Here is a 19,531-nt window from a genome sequence, read left to right as displayed (position 1 = left end):
AGATCTCCTAGTACTGGTACAGCTATAACAGATCTCCTAGTACTGGTACAGCTATAACAGTTCTCCTAGTACTGGTACAGCTATAACAGATCTCCTAGTACTGGTACAGCTATAACAGATCTCCTAGTACTGGTACAACTATAACAGATCTCCTAGTACTGGTACAGCTATAACAGATCTCCTATTTGTGGTACAGCTATAACAGATATCCTAGTACTGGTACAGCTATAACAGATCTCCTAGTACTGGTACAGCTATAACAGATATCCTAGTACTGGTACAGCTATAACAGATCTCCTAGTACTGGTACAGCTATAACAGATCTCCTAGTACTGGTACAGCTATAACAGATATCCTAGTACTGGTACAGCTATAACAGATCTCCTAGTTGTGGTACAGCTATAACAGATCTCCTAGTACTGGTACAGCTATAACAGATCTCCTAGTACTGGTACAGCTATAACAGATCTCCTAGTACTGGTACAGCTATAACAGATCTCCTAGTTGTGGTACAGCTATAACAGATCTCCTAGTTGTGGTACAGCTATAACATATCTCCTAGTACTGGTACAGCTATAACAGATCTCCTAGTACTGGTACAGCTATAACAGATCTCCTAGTACTGGTACAGCTATAACAGATCTCCTAGTACTGGTACAGCTATAACAGATCTCCTAGTACTGGTACAGCTATAACAGATCTCCTGGTACTGGTACAGCTATAACAGATCTCCTAGTACTGGTACAGCTATAACAGATCTCCTAGTACTGGTACAGCTATAACAGATCTCCTAGTTGTGGTACAGCTATAACAGATCTCCTAGTACTGGTACAGCTATAACAGATCTCCTAGTACTGGTACAGCTATAACAGATATCCTAGTACTGGTACAGCTATAACAGATCTCCTAGTACTGGTACAGCTATAACAGATCTCCTAGTACTGGTACAGCTATAACAGATCTCCTAGTTGTGGTACAGCTATAACAGATCTCCTAGTACTGGTACAGCTATAACAGATCTCCTAGTTGTGGTACAGCTATAACAGATCTCCTAGTACTGGTACAGCTATAACAGATCTCCTAGTACTGGTACAGCTATAACAGATCTCCTAGTACTGGTACAGCTATAACAGATCTCCTAGTACTGGTACAGCTATATCAGATCTCCTAGTACTGGTACAGCTATATCAGATCTCCTAGTACTGGTACAGCTATAACAGATCTCCTAGTTCTGGTACAGCTATAACAGATCTCCTAGTTGTGGTACAGCTATAACAGATCTCCTAGTACTGGTACAGCTATAACAGATCTCCTAGTACTGGTACAGCTATAACAGATCTCCTAGTACTGGTACAGCTATAACAGATCTCCTAGTTGTGGTACAGCTATAACAGATATCCTAGTTGTGGTACAGCTATAACAGATCTCCTAGTACTGGTACAACTATAACAGATCTCCTAGTACTGGTACAGCTATAACAGATATCCTAGTACTGGTACAGCTATAACAGATATCCTAGTACTGGTACAGCTATAACAGATCTCCTAGTACTGGTACAGCTATAACAGATCTCCTAGTACTGGTACAGCTATAACAGATCTCCTAGTACTGGTACAGCTATAACAGATCTCCTAGTACTGGTACAGCTATAACAGATCTCCTAGTTGTGGTACAGCTATAACAGATCTCCTAGTACTGGTACAGCTATAACAGATCTCCTAGTACTGGTACAGCTATAACAGATCTCCTAGTACTGGTACAGCTATAACAGATCTCCTAGTTGTGGTAGAGCTATAACAGATCTCCTAGTACTGGTACAGCTATAACAGATCTCCTAGTTGTGGTACAGCTATAACAGATCTCCTAGTACTGGTACAGCTATAACAGATCTCCTAGTACTGGTACAGCTATAACAGATCTCCTAGTACTGGTACAGCTATAACAGATATCCTAGTACTGGTACAGCTATAACAGATCTCTTAGTACTGGTACAGCTATAACAGATCTCCTAGTACTGGTACAGCTATAACAGATCTCCTAGTTGTGGTACAGCTATAACAGATCTCCTAGTTGTGGTACAGCTATAACAGATCTCCTAGTTGTGGTGCAGCTATATCAGATCTCCTAGTTGTGGTACAGCTATATCAGATCTCCTAGTACTGGTACAGCTATAACAGATCTCCTAGTACTGGTACAGCTATATCAGATCTCCTAGTACTGGTACAGCTATAACAGATCTCCTAGTACTGGTACAGCTATAACAGATCTCCTAGTACTGGTACAGCTATAACAGATCTCCTAGTTGTGGTACAGCTATAACAGATCTCCTAGTTGTGGTACAGCTATAACAGATCTCCTAGTTGTGGTACAGCTATATCAGATCTCCTAGTACTGGTACAGCTATAACAGATCTCCTAGTACTGGTACAGCTATAACAGAACTCCTAGTACTGGTACAGCTATAACAGATCTCCTAGTACTGGTACAGCTATAACAGATCTCCTAGTTGTGGTACAGCTATAACAGATCTCCTAGTTGTGGTACAGCTATAACATATCTCATAGTACTGGTATAGCTATATCAGAATACCTAGTACTGGTACAGCTATAACAGTTCTCCTAGTACTGGTACAGCTATAACAGATCTCCTAGTACTGGTACAGCTATAACAGATCTCCTAGTACTGGTACAGCTATAACAGATCTCCTAGTACTGGTACAGCTATAACAGATCTCCTAGTACTGGTACAGCTATAACAGATCTCCTAGTACTGGTACAGCTGTAACAGATCTCCTAGTTGTGGTACAGCTGTAACAGATCTCCTAGTTGTGGTACAGCTATAACAGATCTCCTAGTACTGGTACAGCTGTAACAGATCTCCTAGTTGTGGTACAGCTATAACAGATCTCCTAGTACTGGTACAGCTATAACAGATCTCCTAGTACTGGTACAGCTATAACAGATCTCCTAGTACTGGTACAGCTATAACAGATCTCCTAGTACTGGTACAGCTATAACAGATCTCCTAGTACTGGTACAGCTGTAACAGATCTCCTAGTTGTGGTACAGCTATATCAGATCTCCTAGTACTGGTACAGCTGTAACAGATCTCCTAGTTGTGGTACAGCTATATCAGATCTCCTAGTACTGGTACAGCTATAACAGATCTCCTAGTTGTGGTACAGCTATATCAGATCTCCTAGTACTGGTACAGCTATAACAGATATCCTAGTTGTGGTACAGCTATAACAGATCTCCTAGTACTGGTACAGCTATAACAGATCTCCTAGTACTGGTACAGCTATAACAGATCTCCTAGTACTGGTACAGCTATAACAGATCTCCTAGTACTGGTACAGCTATAACAGATCTCCTAGTACTGGTACAGCTGTAACAGATCTCCTAGTTGTTGTACAGCTATAACAGATCTCCTAGTACTGGTACAGCTATAACAGATCTCCTAGTACTGGTACAGCTATAACAGATCTCCTAGTACTGGTACAGCTGTAACAGATCTCCTAGTTGTGGTACAGCTATATCAGATCTCCTAGTACTGGTACAGCTGTAACAGATCTCCTAGTTGTGGTACAGCTATATCAGATCTCCTAGTACTGGTACAGCTATAACAGATCTCCTAGTTGTGGTACAGCTATATCAGATCTCCTAGTACTGGTACAGCTATAACAGATATCCTAGTTGTGGTACAGCTATAACAGATCTCCTAGTACTGGTACAGCTATAACAGATCTCCTAGTACTGGTACAGCTATAACAGATCTCCTAGTACTGGTACAGCTATAACAGATCTCCTAGTACTGGTACAGCTATAACAGATCTCCTAGTACTGGTACAGCTGTAACAGATCTCCTAGTTGTTGTACAGCTATAACAGATCTCCTAGTACTGGTACAGCTATAACAGATCTCCCGGTTGTGGTACAGCTATAACAGATCTCCCAGTTGTGGTACAGCTATAACAGATCTCCTAGTACTGGTACAGCTATAACAGATCTCCTAGTTGTGGTACAGCTATAACAGATCTCCTAGTACTGGTACAGCTATAACAGATCTCCTAGTTGTGGTACAGCTATAACAGCTCTCCTAGGTCAGGTTTGGTGGTGTTGACTGCATGCTGTGTGGAGTGGTGGCAGTTTATTGGCTGAATAATATCTTCATAGACCCTCCCATTGTCTAATCGCATGCGCTCAGTAATTTCACAAATATCGGGTGCTATGCTTTTCACCTGTATAGTAAAATGTAGCGTAACCTGGTCACAAGAAAACTGTTCGATAAATTACTCCAGTTGTTTTGTGTCCCATATGTTATGATAGTCACGCTATAAACCCCAGGTGCTTTCACCTGAGAGAGGAGACAGAGGGGTAAACCGGTATGATATTAATCTGATGGCACATCAGACCGAACACCTATACCTGAGGAATTGTACATCTACTAGACAGAAGGTAAGATATAATCTAATATAATACATATAAATTTAAATTTAAATGTGTATATTTACAGTATCATCCGATTTTGGTTTGACTATTAAGTCAGAAGATATATTCGATTTGGAATACTTATTTTGATTTGATTCAGTGACTATTTTCCACTGACCATCTCTGAGAGAAATGATGGACTTTGTCATATAACCATTTCATTCGATATAATTGATGTGTGGCTTCGACAGGACAGCATCAATTATTGCGGTAGGATAACATGAATGAACACACGTTTATGCACGAATTCTATAATCTCACATGTGTTTCCTGCGTTTACATTTGCACACATAATGATAAAGTAGGCATACATATGTTTTATTTTCATATTTTCATTGCATGAGCTGTCCTGGTACTTTCCGTGAGTTCGTTGAAAAGTTTCATTGTACGCATGCACCTGCTAAAAGGTGCTGCCCGTCTTACGCGGTTTGGGTTGAGGGCTCTGCTCGAGCCCCTTTCAGGTTCGAACTCTCAATCCTTGAGATAAATGTTCAGGAAGGAATACCTGGAACTATAACTATACTATGTACATACTATAGCATAACTATAACGACCTTGGAGTCTGTAAAACAGAGAGACTAAATGTCCTCTGAAATCGGATGCCGGCTGGGCGCCACGTTGTCTGTCTGTCTCTAATTGATTAATCTCCACTTAAACTTTCAGGAGTTTGTTTGCTGCAGCTCAAAGGGAATTCCATGTGGAGTGGTGTTTTAATTATTATATAGCAAAAAGTCCATCAATAATTATTATGATGGGATATGGCTCAGTGAATCAGCCTTCTCTTTCTGTGGTTAAACCACCACTTCACTCTTATTCTCAAAAGAAACCAAAAGGCTATCGCTTGCTTCATATATGGCGCCTCTAAAGATTCTATATAGAACCCAAAAGAAGCGTTTTGTTTCTGAAAGTGTGGGTCCATAATAATATGTTACCGTGTTGGTTGTCAAATGAGTTCCATTAGGCAGGACCATCTGGTCAACAGTGCTCCTGCTAGCACGCTTTATCCTGCACTAATATAGCAACTTCAACAGACCTAGTAAAGGTAGAGTCAGATTTGGTTTGTTAATTCAATTGTTCATAATTGATTTGTGACCAGTTGTATTTCGGCGTGTGATTTGTTTCTCCCTCCACCTGCAGATTTCTGACTGAGGAACTCTCCTGCGTCAGAAGACGTTTTTCTCTCAACATCAGGGAGAGGTAGGACTGTGTATGTATTGTAGAATATAGCCATGTGATTTAGGGATGTGTTCATAACTAAATGTAGCCTAGATCTACTGCACGTGTGGCCTGACATTCAAGAAGTCAATTTAGGCGCCATAATTCAATTCAATCAAAAGGTTTCAGGCCACTTCCACATGTTGTTATTGTGCTCATATAGCCAACATGATTTTTTAAATAAAGGCGTCATGGTTTTATAATTCAACATTTATGTTTACACACAAATCTGGATGTGTAGCAAGGCCACATCATGACGTCAGAGCCCACCACCACACCCTGACATGTTATCTGACAGGCTACGTTCATTTGAGACCATAATCAAGCATAATGGAAAAGGTTATTAGCAAACAACACTGACACTTTTCTCAATGAAACACAGATTAGATTAATCTAGATTATACTGCCGGGTAAATCTTCACAGATGAAGACACACGTGGTCTTCTAATTTAGTGATAGACCGCAGCATTAAATAAGGATTCAAATCCAGGTCAATTGTGCTCGAGCATTAGCAATAGCCTATGTCACCTCCTAATCTACATATAGCCTATGTCACCTCCTAATCTACATATAGCCTATGTCACCTCCTAATCTACATATAGCCTATGTCACCTCCTAATCTACATATTATTATGGCCTACTTGTGATATAACATCAAAATGGCAAAACAGAAAATCCATAGTTCTGCATTATAATTCTCCAACAAAAGCAAATGTAGCCTATTCACTGCTCCCACGCGCCCTTCTGCCGCCAGAAGACATGCGGCCTAATCTCTGGCATCAGATGTTGATGATGTTCTGGAGGACATCAGATGATGTATTTCAATATGATAATGACCCACCCCGGGCGCTGTTCATTTGTTGACTGATTTGAAGTTAAACGTCTCCGTATCACTTAGTCTTGTAAGTCTTAATTTATAACGTTGTTTCGTATTGACCCTGCGAGGTCAAACAGCTATTCTGTTTTAAACGCATGATTCACTTCACAGTAGGGAGACCGTCACTAACATGACACGTCATGCATTATCAAAATGGACAATGAATTGATTTCGCACTTCAAATGGTCCAATATAAAATATTATATACAGCCCATATTAATATAGTATAATTATCTACCTTCCACTGGTATTTGTTGGCACACTTCCCAGGCCCATCATTAAATTAAAGTTTGTTAATTGAAAGGAAAATAAATGTAGGCTACTAAAATGTAAGAGAGATAATACATATTATTTTATGATATTATCTTGACTTAATTTAGCCTATACCTGTTAAAGTAAAATGCTAGTTTTATATAATCCAATGCAGTGAACATTGCATTGAACTAGTAGAGGATTGGTTTAATGAAATAGGCTATTCCTATTAAGTGTAGAACTATTCAATACTTAAACATGTATTATTCCTCCCTGGCTCAATAAATAATTCTCTTTTTTTTTTTTACCATTGTCATTCATATGCGTATACTCACACCCTGAGTGTGTTGACGCTACTATACAGCCTACTCTCCTATAGTCCTAGCTATACCATTCTAACCCTGGACGGTGGGAAGCTCCTGCCGGTTGATGCTGCTGCCTGGCCGCGTGCTCCGGTGCCTCTGCGGAGGCGAGACAAAAGCTCGAGCAATGACATCTAAATTGGTCTAAAGAGAAACAGATGGGACTCGCCTTGCGTGCTGCTGTCACGACGGTCCGGTTTAGGCCAAAAACGATCTGTTAATATTTATTAAGATGAAGGCAGGGGAATATAACACAAGAAAAATGATCATTCCATTCCGAAAACAAACGAATTGATTGATAAGTGTAGTATATTTAATATTACATTTAATGTATTTATTTCATAAAATGCTGAATATTATTTGCAATCAAAGTAGTCTAAATGTAAAGGGGTTTATTCTATTGACTGAAATCGCGTATATTTTTATTTATAAATATTGACAAATATTTTACTGGAATATCCAGACTAATATATTATATTATATACTAAATGTATCCAGTCAAACCTGAACCTCTTGTTGGTAATTCATCCTAGTTGTCGTTAATTCATTTAATTATAATCGGTTTGATCCAGTGTTGATGACGTCATCGGACTACATATCAATACTATTTACATCAATAAACTGTTTAGGTAATTGATTAGGTGTTCCGGCTACAAACACTTAATCTGTTTCAGATGAACTGTTTCTCTCTTCCGCCCTGTAGTGTTAGTGATGGGAGACATGGTGAGACATATGCGGCCTTCTACAATTATGAAAAAATAGCCGCTCTTTATTACCTTTTCTCCCTAATCTTCTCCTCTCATCTCCGCTTGGAAACTTGCTGGGTGGATTTCTCTGAATGTTGTCTATGTGGTCTTTAACGGACAATTTATGGAAGCCCGGAAATGATCTCTTCATGATGACGACAATTAGAAACTTGCTAAATACTCACGACAGAAAACATGAAACCAGTTAAGTGATTTTAACAATCAGCATAATTTACCTTCATGTTCACTACCCAGTCAGCTGACAGAAGGCATCACAAGCATTTCCGACACCCGCAATAACATCTGCTAAACACGTGAATTTCACCAATAAAATTGTATTTGATCATATGGCCAATCAATAAATAGTGAACATTTAAATAACATTTAATTGCTTGGTTCAGCTAGAAGCCTATTGGCACACGGTTCATTGTATTCCTGCATGGGAAATCATAAATGGACAATTTCTTCCATGCATTTATGAAACCATGTTAATTTACCAGTCATTCACAGGTCAATGTTGTGATGACGGCCCATATATGACAGGTCGTACAGGCCTGTATATTTAAAACACATTTGGTAGCCTATAAAAGCCTTTTTCGCTGTCTTGGTAGAGAACCGTTTTGAAAGGCAAATTTGCTTAGGACAAATAAAGTGCAATGTAGAATTACCTGAAGGCATATTGATTAAATTAGTTAGAATTGTTAGTCTATACGCGATTTATGTTTACAACTTGTTTTAGCCTACTCCAGGTTATGTTTGCGTTACATAGCGCCATGAGTTGTGTGATGTAGGACCGACACCGTCTAAAATAGGCCACAGCGGCATTTTAGTGACATCGACCTACTTATTGTTCATCTCGTTGTTGGTAAGCCTGCTACATATCCGCTGTTTGTGGATTTGTGAGTCAGAGTCCTCATTCAGATTGGAGGTGTACAGCCCGTCTTTAGCCCGGGGCCAGGCTCCTGCATTAGTCTCTTTAGAGTGTTGAGTGTCAGTTAGTGAAACGTCATTGGCTCCTGGCGGAAAGTATCGAGCTAAAAGAGGGGCAGAGCCACGCGCCAATCACGTCCCGTCCGACACCGCCTGCCTCCAGACACGCGCCTTGTCCTTTAAAGGGAATAAGCCAGAGCGCGCTGCGCACTTACTCATCACCGACTGGTAACTTTCTTTTATAGAACAACATATTATATCTTCTTCTATATTATTTTATAGAACAACATATTATATCTTCTTCTATATTATTTTATAGAACAACATATTATATCTTCTTCAACATTCGGAATTAATTTACTGCAGTTTTGTAAGACGTGTGGTTTTTAATGTATCGGTTGTTTTGGGCGAGAGATACGGGATGTCTTTATTTTCGTAACATTTGGATTTCTGTCATCACGGTATAGAGGAGGTAAGATATTCTATTATGTCCACAGTGTAACAATTGAGGTTTGACGTGTATTATTGTCTTATTAGCCTACATTGTAATTTTTGATACTATTATAATACATTTTATTATTATTATTATTATTATTATTGTGAGTAGGCCTGTTATTATTATGAGTCTTAATATTAGTTTTGTGGCTATCGGCATCAATGAGCAATAATTATTAGAATTGTGTTATGTTGAAACTGAATTCTGGTCTAAATCTGCTGAAAATCACTAGCATACCGAGCACATTTTGCGACATAATATAGAGCCTTTTATTTTGGAATATCTTGCACAGTAAAAAACCTCGAGCTTCTCCACTGTACTTCTTCTGTCAGTAGGTTATCATGTCGTTGACTGTATCTTCTCTAGGCCCCGCCGGGATGACCCTCACATGTCGGTTTGATCTGCAGGTCAACCTGTATTTTGTCCTATAATGTTACGCGTGACAAATTACATTATTATTCAGCAGAGTTCACACCAAGCCAGGTCATATATTAATATAATACCTACTATTAATAATTGGTTCTATACTGCCTCTCAGAATGAGGTGTTATATAGCCTCCAGTGTTTTGACCAAAATGTTTAAATACAAAATATGTATGAACATCAACGAAATGGAAGTTCTGTTAAATTACAAAAAAAAACATTTTTAATTTCGTTATGTTCAGTTGCAATTCTATAACTTTTTTATCAACGTTGTACATTTGTGGGCTATCAACAAATGACCCCCAAAGTAAAATTACTATTGATCTTTTTTTACGAGTAAAGCCTAATGATGGTATGTCTCTATAATTCTCCCAGATATGCATTTGTTGAAAACAGTTCGGCTGCTCCTTGTCTTCGATGCGACATCGTGTCTTTAAAACTCGAATACGCAGCGGGCTCAGGCGGGAGTTGCAATAAACTTACTCTGCAAAATGCGAGAAAATATTGAACATTTGAAAGTTGAACATTTAGCGCATACAATACAAACTTCATTGAATGTTTATAATAAAAAATACAAATAAGAAACATAAGAAATCAAATGTGGTATTGCTTTTCAATCAGCGTCAAGTTCTTCACCATTAGGCATATATTTTATTTTGATCATGAAAATTTGATATAATTATAATAATAATAATAATCAATTTGATATAATTATAATAATAATAATAATCATTATAATTATTTTAACTGAAAATCTGTCTGACTGATGTGCAGTTTGAACTTAAATGTTAATGTGTGTGTGGTTTTCCAGCAGGGTATCATCCAGACAGACAGACTGACAGGAGGACTGACTCCACGGTAACACAACCTACTACCTGGTTACCAACACCAGCGCTACCATGACGACTCCCCCCAGCTCGTTCCAGCAGGAGCCCCTGACCCCCCCCAGACCCCCCCACTCCTCCTCCCTGAAGCCCAACCAGGTGGGTCAAGTGGTTCTGTATGGTGTACCCATCGTCTCCTTGGTGATCGACCATCAGGAGCGGCTGTGTCTGGCCCAGATCTCCAACACTTTGCTGAAGAACTACAGCTATAACGAGATCCACAACCGCCGCGTGGCGCTGGGTATCACCTGTGTTCAGTGCACCCCTGTCCAGCTGGAGATCCTGAGGCGAGCTGGCGCCATGCCCATCTCCTCCCGCCGCTGTGGCATGATCACCAAGCGAGAGGCGGAGCGGCTGTGTAAGTCCTTCCTGGGGGAGAACAACCCCCCCAAACTGCCCGACAACTTCGCCTTTGATGTGTCACACGAGTGTGCCTGGGGTAGCCGTGGTAACTTCATCCCAGCGCGCTACAACAGCAGCAGAGCCAAGTGCATCAAGTGTTCCTACTGCAGCATGTACTTCTCTCCTAACAAGTTCATCTTCCACTCTCACCGTACTCCTGAAGCCAAGTACACCCAGCCGGACGCTGCTAACTTCAACTCCTGGAGACGCCACCTGAAGCTGTCAGATAAAACCCCTCCTGATGACCTGGCGTTTGCCTGGGAGGACGTGAAGGCCATGTTTAATGGTGGCAGCAGGAAGCGGTGTCTACCCTCATCTCACTGCTCCCCCATGGGGCCGGGAAAGGTTGTGAACTCTGGTCTGCCCCACATGATGACCCCTGACCTGGTCCAGAAGAGGAGCCGCTTCGAGGAGGAGGAGGACCTGGATGGAAGCAGCCTGTCTCCCCATAAGAACCCTCGCAGCTACCCGGTGATCCCTGTGCCCAGTAAAGGGTTCGGCATGCTGCAGAAGTTTGCCCCCACCTCCCTGTTCCCCAACCCCTACTCCTTCCCAGCCTTCAGCCTCTGTCAGCAGAAGAAAGATGACAGTGAGGTGGCTGGAGGACAGAAGAACACTGGTCTGTCAGGTCTGCTGTGGCCCGGTCGTAAAGACACCTTCTACCCTCCGTTCTGCATGTTCTGGCCCCCTAGGGCCGCTGGGGGCCTCCCAGTGCCCACCTACCTGCAGCCACAGCCCTCCGTCAACACTCTGTCCTCATTGGCCGAGAGCCCTTCCCTCAGGCAGGCCTTCCTCGACCTATCAGAGCACTCACAGCCAAGGGCAGGGCCAGACATGAGGGCCACACCCAGGTCAGGCCTGTTTGACCCTGACTCCTCCCCCCTGACCTCTGACCTGCGCCCTGTGACCTCAGAGGGCTGGCTGAAGCTGCTGGATGTCCCGTCTCTCCAGGCCAGGAAAGCCTCCTACCACTCAGCCTTCCGACCCGTCGTCAAGGATGCAGAGAGCATCGCCAAGCTCCATGGAAACCTGGAGGAGTTTGGTTCGGATCGCCACCTGTCCCCCGCCACCAGCTGCAGCTACGCCTCTGAGAGCGGAGGAGAGGGGGAGGAAGAGGGAGAGGGAGGAGAGAGTGAGGAGGAAGGAGAGGTGGATGTAGAGACCAAGCAGGATGAAGAGGAGGAGGAAAGCTTCAACAGACCAACCCCACCTCAGACTCACAGCGGCCTGCACCTCCGAGGGCTGACTGAAGGATCAGGACCTTGGGAGAGAGGAGAGAAAGAGGCTGTCACCTTCCCCTGCAGCCCTGCAGATCACAGCCAGGACCAGAGCAGCAGTAGCCTGCCTGCCTCTCCTCCTGCTCCCCCTGCCAGCCTCACACTCTCTCTCCCCAGCCCCACACACACCCCGCTGCCACTGGAGGACCAGGCCTACAAAAATGTAAATATTCCCTTAAGGCACTTTAACTAATTATTATTTAATTGGCGCTGTAGGCTGGCTGATGTAATATGCATAAAGAGATTGATAGCGGCGTATCCCTGAAGAAATGAAACATCCACAGTGCTCTGATCCCTGATAATAAGAACAGTCCGGTATTGTTTAATGGTCACATTATATCGGTTCTCTCCTTGTCACTTTCTGCCTGTTAGCCTTTCTAATCTGGAACCTGTCGACTCCACATTAACAAGGCTAAGGGAGTTGGTCCCCAACCAGGGGAAACAGTCCTGTTGTACTAATACAAGTGAGGAGACATTCACAGTCTAATAACAATACTAATGAAGAGACATTCACAGTCAAATAGTAACGTCAATGAAGGAGACATTCACTGTCAAATAGTAACGTCAATGAGGGAGGCATTCACAGTCAAATAGTAACGTCAATGAGGGAGGCATTCACAGTCAAATAGTAACGTCAATGAGGGAGGCATTCACAGTCAAATAGTAACGTCAATGAGGGAGGCATTCACAGTCTAATAACACTGAGGGAGACATTCACAGTCTAATAACAATACTAATGAAGAGACATTCACAGTCAAATAGTAACGTCAATGAGGGAGGCATTCACAGTCAAATAGTAACGTCAATGAGGGAGGCATTCACAGTCTAATAACAATACTAATGAAGAGCCATTCACAGTCAAATAGTAACGTCAATGAGGGAGACATTCACAGTCAAATAGTATCGTCAATGAGGGAGGCATACACAGTCTAATAACAATACAAATGAAGAGACATTCACAGTCAAATAGTAACGTCAATGAGGGAGGCATTCACAGTCAAATAGTAACGTCAATGAGGGAAGCATTCACAGTCTAATAACAACACTAATGAAGAGACATTCACAGTCAAATAGTAACGTCAATGAGGGAGACATTCACAGTCTAATAACACTGAGGGAGACATTCACAGTCTAATAACACTGAGGGAGACATTCACAGTCTAATAACACTAATGAGGGAGACATTCACAGTCTAATAACACTAATGAAGAGACATTCACAGTCTAATAACACTAATGAAGGGACATTCACAGTCTAATAACACTAATGAAGGGACATTCACAGTCTAATAACAACACTAAATGAAGAGACATTTACAGTCTAATAACACTAATGAAGAGACATTTACAGTCTAATAACACTAAATGAAGAGACATTTACAGTCTAATAACACTAATGAAGGGACATTCACAGTCTAATAACACTAATGAAGGGACATTCACATTCTAATAACACTAATGAAGGGACATTCACATTCTAATAACACTAATGAAGGGACATTCACATTCTAATAACACTAATGAAGGGACATTCACAGTCTAATAACACTAATGAAGGGACATTCACATTCTAATAACACTAATGAAGGGACATTCACAGTCTAATAGTAACAGTGATGAGAGAGACGGTCCTGCTGTATTGATGCTACAGGCTCAGTATGGGAGGGAGGCTTCAGGCTTCGCATTGGGATAGTAACACTACAAGCTTCCCATTGGGATAGTAACACTACAAGCTTCCCATTGGGATAGTAACACTACACACTTCCCATTGAATAGTAACACTACAAGCTTCCCATTGGATAGTAACACTACAAGCTTCCAATTGGGATAGTAACACTACAAGCTTCCCATTGGATAGTAACACTACAAGCTTCCCATTGGGATAGTAACACTACAAGCTTCCCATTGGGATAGTAACACTACAAGCTTCCCATTGGGATAGTAACACTACAAGCTTCCCATTGGGATAGTAACACTACAAGCTTCCCATTGGATAGTAACACTACAAGCTTCCCATTGGGATAGTAACACTACAAGCTTCCCATTGGGATAGTAACACTACAAGCTTCCCATTGGATAGTAACACTACAAGCTTCCCATTGGGATAGTAACACTACAAGCTTCCCATTGGGATAGTAACACTACAAGCTTCCCATTGGATAGTAACACTACAAGCTTCCAATTGGATAGTAACCCTACAAGCTTCCCATTGGGATAGTAACACTACAAGCTTCCCATTGGATAGTAACACTACAAGCTTCCCATTGGGATAGTAACACTACAAGCTTCCCATTGGATAGTAACACTACAAGCTTCCCATTGGATAGTAACACTACAAGCTTCCCATTGGATAGTAACACTACAAGCTTCCCATTGGATAGTAACAGTACAGGCTTTCCTTTGGATAGTAACACTACAGGCTTCCCATTGGATAGTAACACTACATAATTCCCATTGGATAGTAACACTACAAGCTTCCCATTGGGATAGTAACACTACAGGCTTCCCATTGGAGAGTAACACTACAGGCTTCCCATTGGATAATAACACTACAAGCTTCCCATTGGATAGTAACACTACAGGCTTCCCATTGGATAGTAACACTACAGGCTTCCCATTGGATACTAACACTACAGGCTTCCCATTGGATAGTAACACTACAGGCTTCCCATTGGGATAGTAACACTACAAGCTTCCCATTGGGATAGTAACACTGCAGGCTTCCCATTGGATAATAACACTACAGGCTTCCCATTGGATAGTAACACTACAGGCTTCCCATTGAATAGTAACACTACAGGCTTCCCATTGGATAGTAACACTACAGGCTTCCCATTGGATAGTAACACTGCAGGCTTCCCATTGAATAGTAACACTGCAGGCTTCCCATTGGATAATAACACTACAGGCTTCCCATTGGATAGTAACACTGCAGGCTTCCCATTGAATAGTAACACTACAGGCTTCCCATTGGATAGTAACACTACAGGCTTCCCATTGAATAGTAACACTACAGGCTTCCCATTGGATAGTAATACTACAGGCTTCCCATTGAATAGTAACACTACAGGCTTCCCATTGGATAGTAACACTACAGGCTTCCCATTGGATAGTAACACTGCAGGCTTCCCATTGAATAGTAACACTACAGGCTTCCCATTGAATAGTAACACTACAGGCTTCCCATTGGATAGTAACACTGCAGGCTTCCCATTGGATAGTAACACTACAGGCTTCCCATTGGATAGTAACACTGCAGGCTTCCCATTGGATAGTAACACTACAGGCTTCCCATTGGATAGTAACACTACAGGCGTCCCATTGAATAGTAACACTACAGGCTTCCCATTGAATAGTAACAATACAGGCTTCCCATTGGATAGTAACACTACAGGCTTCCCATTGGATAGTAACACTGCAGGCTTCCTTCCCATTGAATAGTAACACTACAGGCTTCCCATTGGATAGTAACACTGCAGGCTTATATTAAGAGTGTTGTTCATGATAGACAAAATTAGGCCAAAAGGAGAATTGTTCCACTCCATTGACTCTTGAAGTCTGTGAAGGCCAGAAGCTATTCTAGTGTACACCAGCATTCTATCCCAGGACACCAGCGGTTCTATTGTGGGTAGCATTATTAGACAGCTTCCCGGTTTGATATGTAGATGCTAAAACCTCTGTCTTTCTCTGTGTTCTCAGACTCATAAAAGCAGAGACCACGTTCTGCCTGTTTACACAACCAAAGAAAACTCCAACATAACTCGTGAGTAGCGTTACCTCCTCATCTGATTGGTTTGAAGACATCGGTTCCTTTCTACCAGTTTTCTGTGTGCAGGTGACCAAATCAACTCTGTTCCCTTAAGAACAGATGAATGAATGTCCTTCTGTTCTCCTCTTCCCCTCTCATTCTCCTCTTGATGAAAACAAAGAGCCCAGCAGTTTCTTTGTATCAGAGACAGAATCATCTGGCCCAGAGTACTGGAGAGAGACGGCAGGTAAAACCTCTACTATAATATCTAGCTGTTCAATCAAGACAGATAAACCCTCTACTATAATATCTAGCTGTTTAATCAAGACAGATAAACCCTCTACTATAATATCTAACTGTTTAATCAAGACAGATAAACCCTCTACTATAATATCTAGCAGTTTAATCAAGACAGATAAACCCTCTACTATAATATCTAACTGTTTAATCAAGACAGATAAACCCTCTACTATAATATCTAGCAGTTTAATCAAGACAGATAAACCCTCTACTATAATATCTAACTGTTTAATCAAGACAGATAAACCCTCTACTACAATATCTAACTGTTTAATCAAGACAGATAAACCCTCTACTATAATATCTAACTGTTTAATCAAGACAGATAAAACTTATACTATAATATCTAACTGTTTAATCAAGACAGATAAACCCTCTACTATAATATCTAACTGTTTAATCAAGACAGATAAACCCTCTACTATAATATCTAACTGTTTAATCAAGACAGATAAACCCTCTACTATAATATCTAACTGTTTAATCAAGACAGATAAAACTTATACTATAATATCTACCTGTTTAATCAAGACAGATAAACCCTCTACTATAATATCTAACTGTTTAATCAAGACAGATAAACCCTCTACTATAATATCTAACTGTTTAATCAAGACAGATAAACCCTCTACTATAATATCTAACTGTTTAATCAAGACAGATAAACCCTCTACTATAATATCTAACTGTTTAATCAAGACAGATAAACCCTGTACTATAATATCTAACTGTTTAATCAAGACAGATAAAACTTATACTATAATATCTAACTGTTTAATCAAGACAGATAAACCCTCTACTATAATATCTAACTGTTTAATCAAGACAGATAAACCCTCTACTATAATATCTAACTGTTTAATCAAGACAGATAAACCCTCTACTATAATATCTAACTGTTTAATCAAGACAGATAAACCCTCTACTATAATATCTAACTGTTTAATCAAGACAGATAAACCCTCTACTATAATATCTAACTGTTTAATCAAGACAGATAAACCCTCTACTATAATATCTAACTGTTTAATCAAGACAGATAAACCCTCTACTATAATATCTAACTGTTTAATCAAGACAGATAAACCCTCTACTACAATATCTAACTGTTTAATCAAGACAGATAAACCCTCTACTATAATATCTAACTGTTTAATCAAGACAGATAAACCCTCTACTATAATATCTAGCAGTTTAATCAAGACAGATAAACCCTCTACTATAATATCTAACTGTTTAATCAAGACAGATAAACCCTCTACTACAATATCTAACTGTTTAATCAAGACAGATAAACCCTCTACTATAATATCTAACTGTTTAATCAAGACAGATAAAACTTATACTATAATATCTAACTGTTTAATCAAGACAGATAAACCTCTACTATAATATCTAACTGTTTAATCAAGACAGATAAACCCTCTACTATAATATCTAACTGTTTAATCAAGACAGATAAACCCTCTACTATAATATCTAACTGTTTAATCAAGACAGATAAACTTATACTATAATATCTACCTGTTTAATCAAGACAGATAAACCCTCTACTATAATATCTAACTGTTTAATCAAGACAGATAAACCCTCTACTATAATATCTAACTGTTTAATCAAGACAGATAAACCCTCTACTATAATATCTAACTGTTTAATCAAGACAGATAAACCCTCTACTATAATATCTAACTGTTTAATCAAGACAGATAAACCCTGTACTATAATATCTAACTGTTTAATCAAGACAGATAAAACTTATACTATAATATCTAACTGTTTAATCAAGACAGATAAACCCTCTACTATAATATCTAACTGTTTAATCAAGACAGATAAACCCTCTACTATAATATCTAACTGTTTAATCAAGACAGATAAACCCTCTACTATAATATCTAACTGTTTAATCAAGACAGATAAACCCTCTACTATAATATCTAACTGTTTAATCAAGACAGATAAACCCTCTACTATAATATCTAACTGTTTAATCAAGACAGATAAACCCTCTACTATAATATCTAACTGTTTAATCAAGACAGATAAACCCTCTACTATAATATCTAACTGTTTAATCAAGACAGATAAACCCTCTACTATAATATCTAACTGTTTAATCAAGACAGATAAAACTTATACTATAATATCTAACTGTTTAATCAAGACAGATAAACCCTCTACTATAATATTTAACTGTTTAATCAAGACAGATAAATCCTCTACTATAATATCTAGCTGTTTAATCAAGACAGATAAACCCTCTACTATAATATCTAACTGTTTAATCAAGACAGATAAACCCTCTACTATAATATCTAACTGTTTAATCAAGACAGATAAACCCTCTACTATAATATCTAACTGTTTAATGAAGACAGATAAACCCTCTACTCTAATATCTAGCTGTTTAAAAACTTTCAGTGATACCCATCCCGGACCCGGGATCCTCCTCATCAAAAAACCTGACTAGCATAGCCTAGCCTAACGGGACAGGGATATCATATAATATAATTTTCATGAAATCACAAATTCAATACAGCAAATGAAAGATAAACATCTTGTGAATCCAGCCATCATTTTACAGCGAAAACACAATATGTATTTCTATTAGCTAACCACAATAGCCAAACACACAACGGCATATTTTCACCATGTTTCCACCGCATAGGTAGCTTTCACAAAACCCACAAATAGAGATAAAATGAATCACTAACCTTGAACAACTTCATCAGATGACAGTCTTATAACAGCATGTTATACAATACATTTATGTTTTGTTCGAAAATGTGCATATTTATAGCTACAAATCCTGGTTTTACATTGCAGCCACCATCACAAATAGCACCAAAGCAGCCAGAATAATTACAGAGAGCAACGTGAAATACATAAATACTCATCATAAAACATTTATGAAATATACATGGTGTACAGCAAATGAAAGATAAACATCTTGTGAATCCAGCCAATATTTCCGATTTTTTAAGTGTTTTACAGCGAAAACACAATATAGAATTATATTAGCTCATCACAATAGCCAAACACACAACGCCATTTATCCATCGCAAACATAGCTTTCGCAAAAACCAGCAATAGATATAAAATTAATCACTAACCTTTGGACAACTTCAT

The 19,531-nt window shown here is 39.8% G+C and overlaps 1 protein-coding gene across 1 annotated transcript in view; it reads left to right on the top strand.

Moving 5' to 3' along the window:
* The first annotated feature begins 9,080 nt into the window (after positions 1–9,080).
* The window catches only part of LOC139544458 (SKI family transcriptional corepressor 2-like), a 32,743-nt gene continuing 22,292 nt past the window's right edge, over positions 9,081–19,531 (top strand). The window contains exons 1-4 of the mRNA XM_071351571.1: positions 9,081–9,342; positions 10,601–12,515; positions 16,051–16,114; positions 16,281–16,346. Of these exons, the coding sequence (XP_071207672.1) occupies positions 10,689–12,515; positions 16,051–16,114; positions 16,281–16,346 (1,957 nt within the window). The 5' untranslated portion in view covers positions 9,081–9,342; positions 10,601–10,688. The remainder of the gene's footprint in view (positions 9,343–10,600; positions 12,516–16,050; positions 16,115–16,280; positions 16,347–19,531) is intronic.

This window comes from Salvelinus alpinus, chromosome 18 (genome assembly GCF_045679555.1).
Source record: "Salvelinus alpinus chromosome 18, SLU_Salpinus.1, whole genome shotgun sequence".
Taxonomy (NCBI): domain Eukaryota; kingdom Metazoa; phylum Chordata; class Actinopteri; order Salmoniformes; family Salmonidae; genus Salvelinus; species Salvelinus alpinus.
This window is presented reverse-complemented; position numbering and strand designations above follow the sequence as displayed.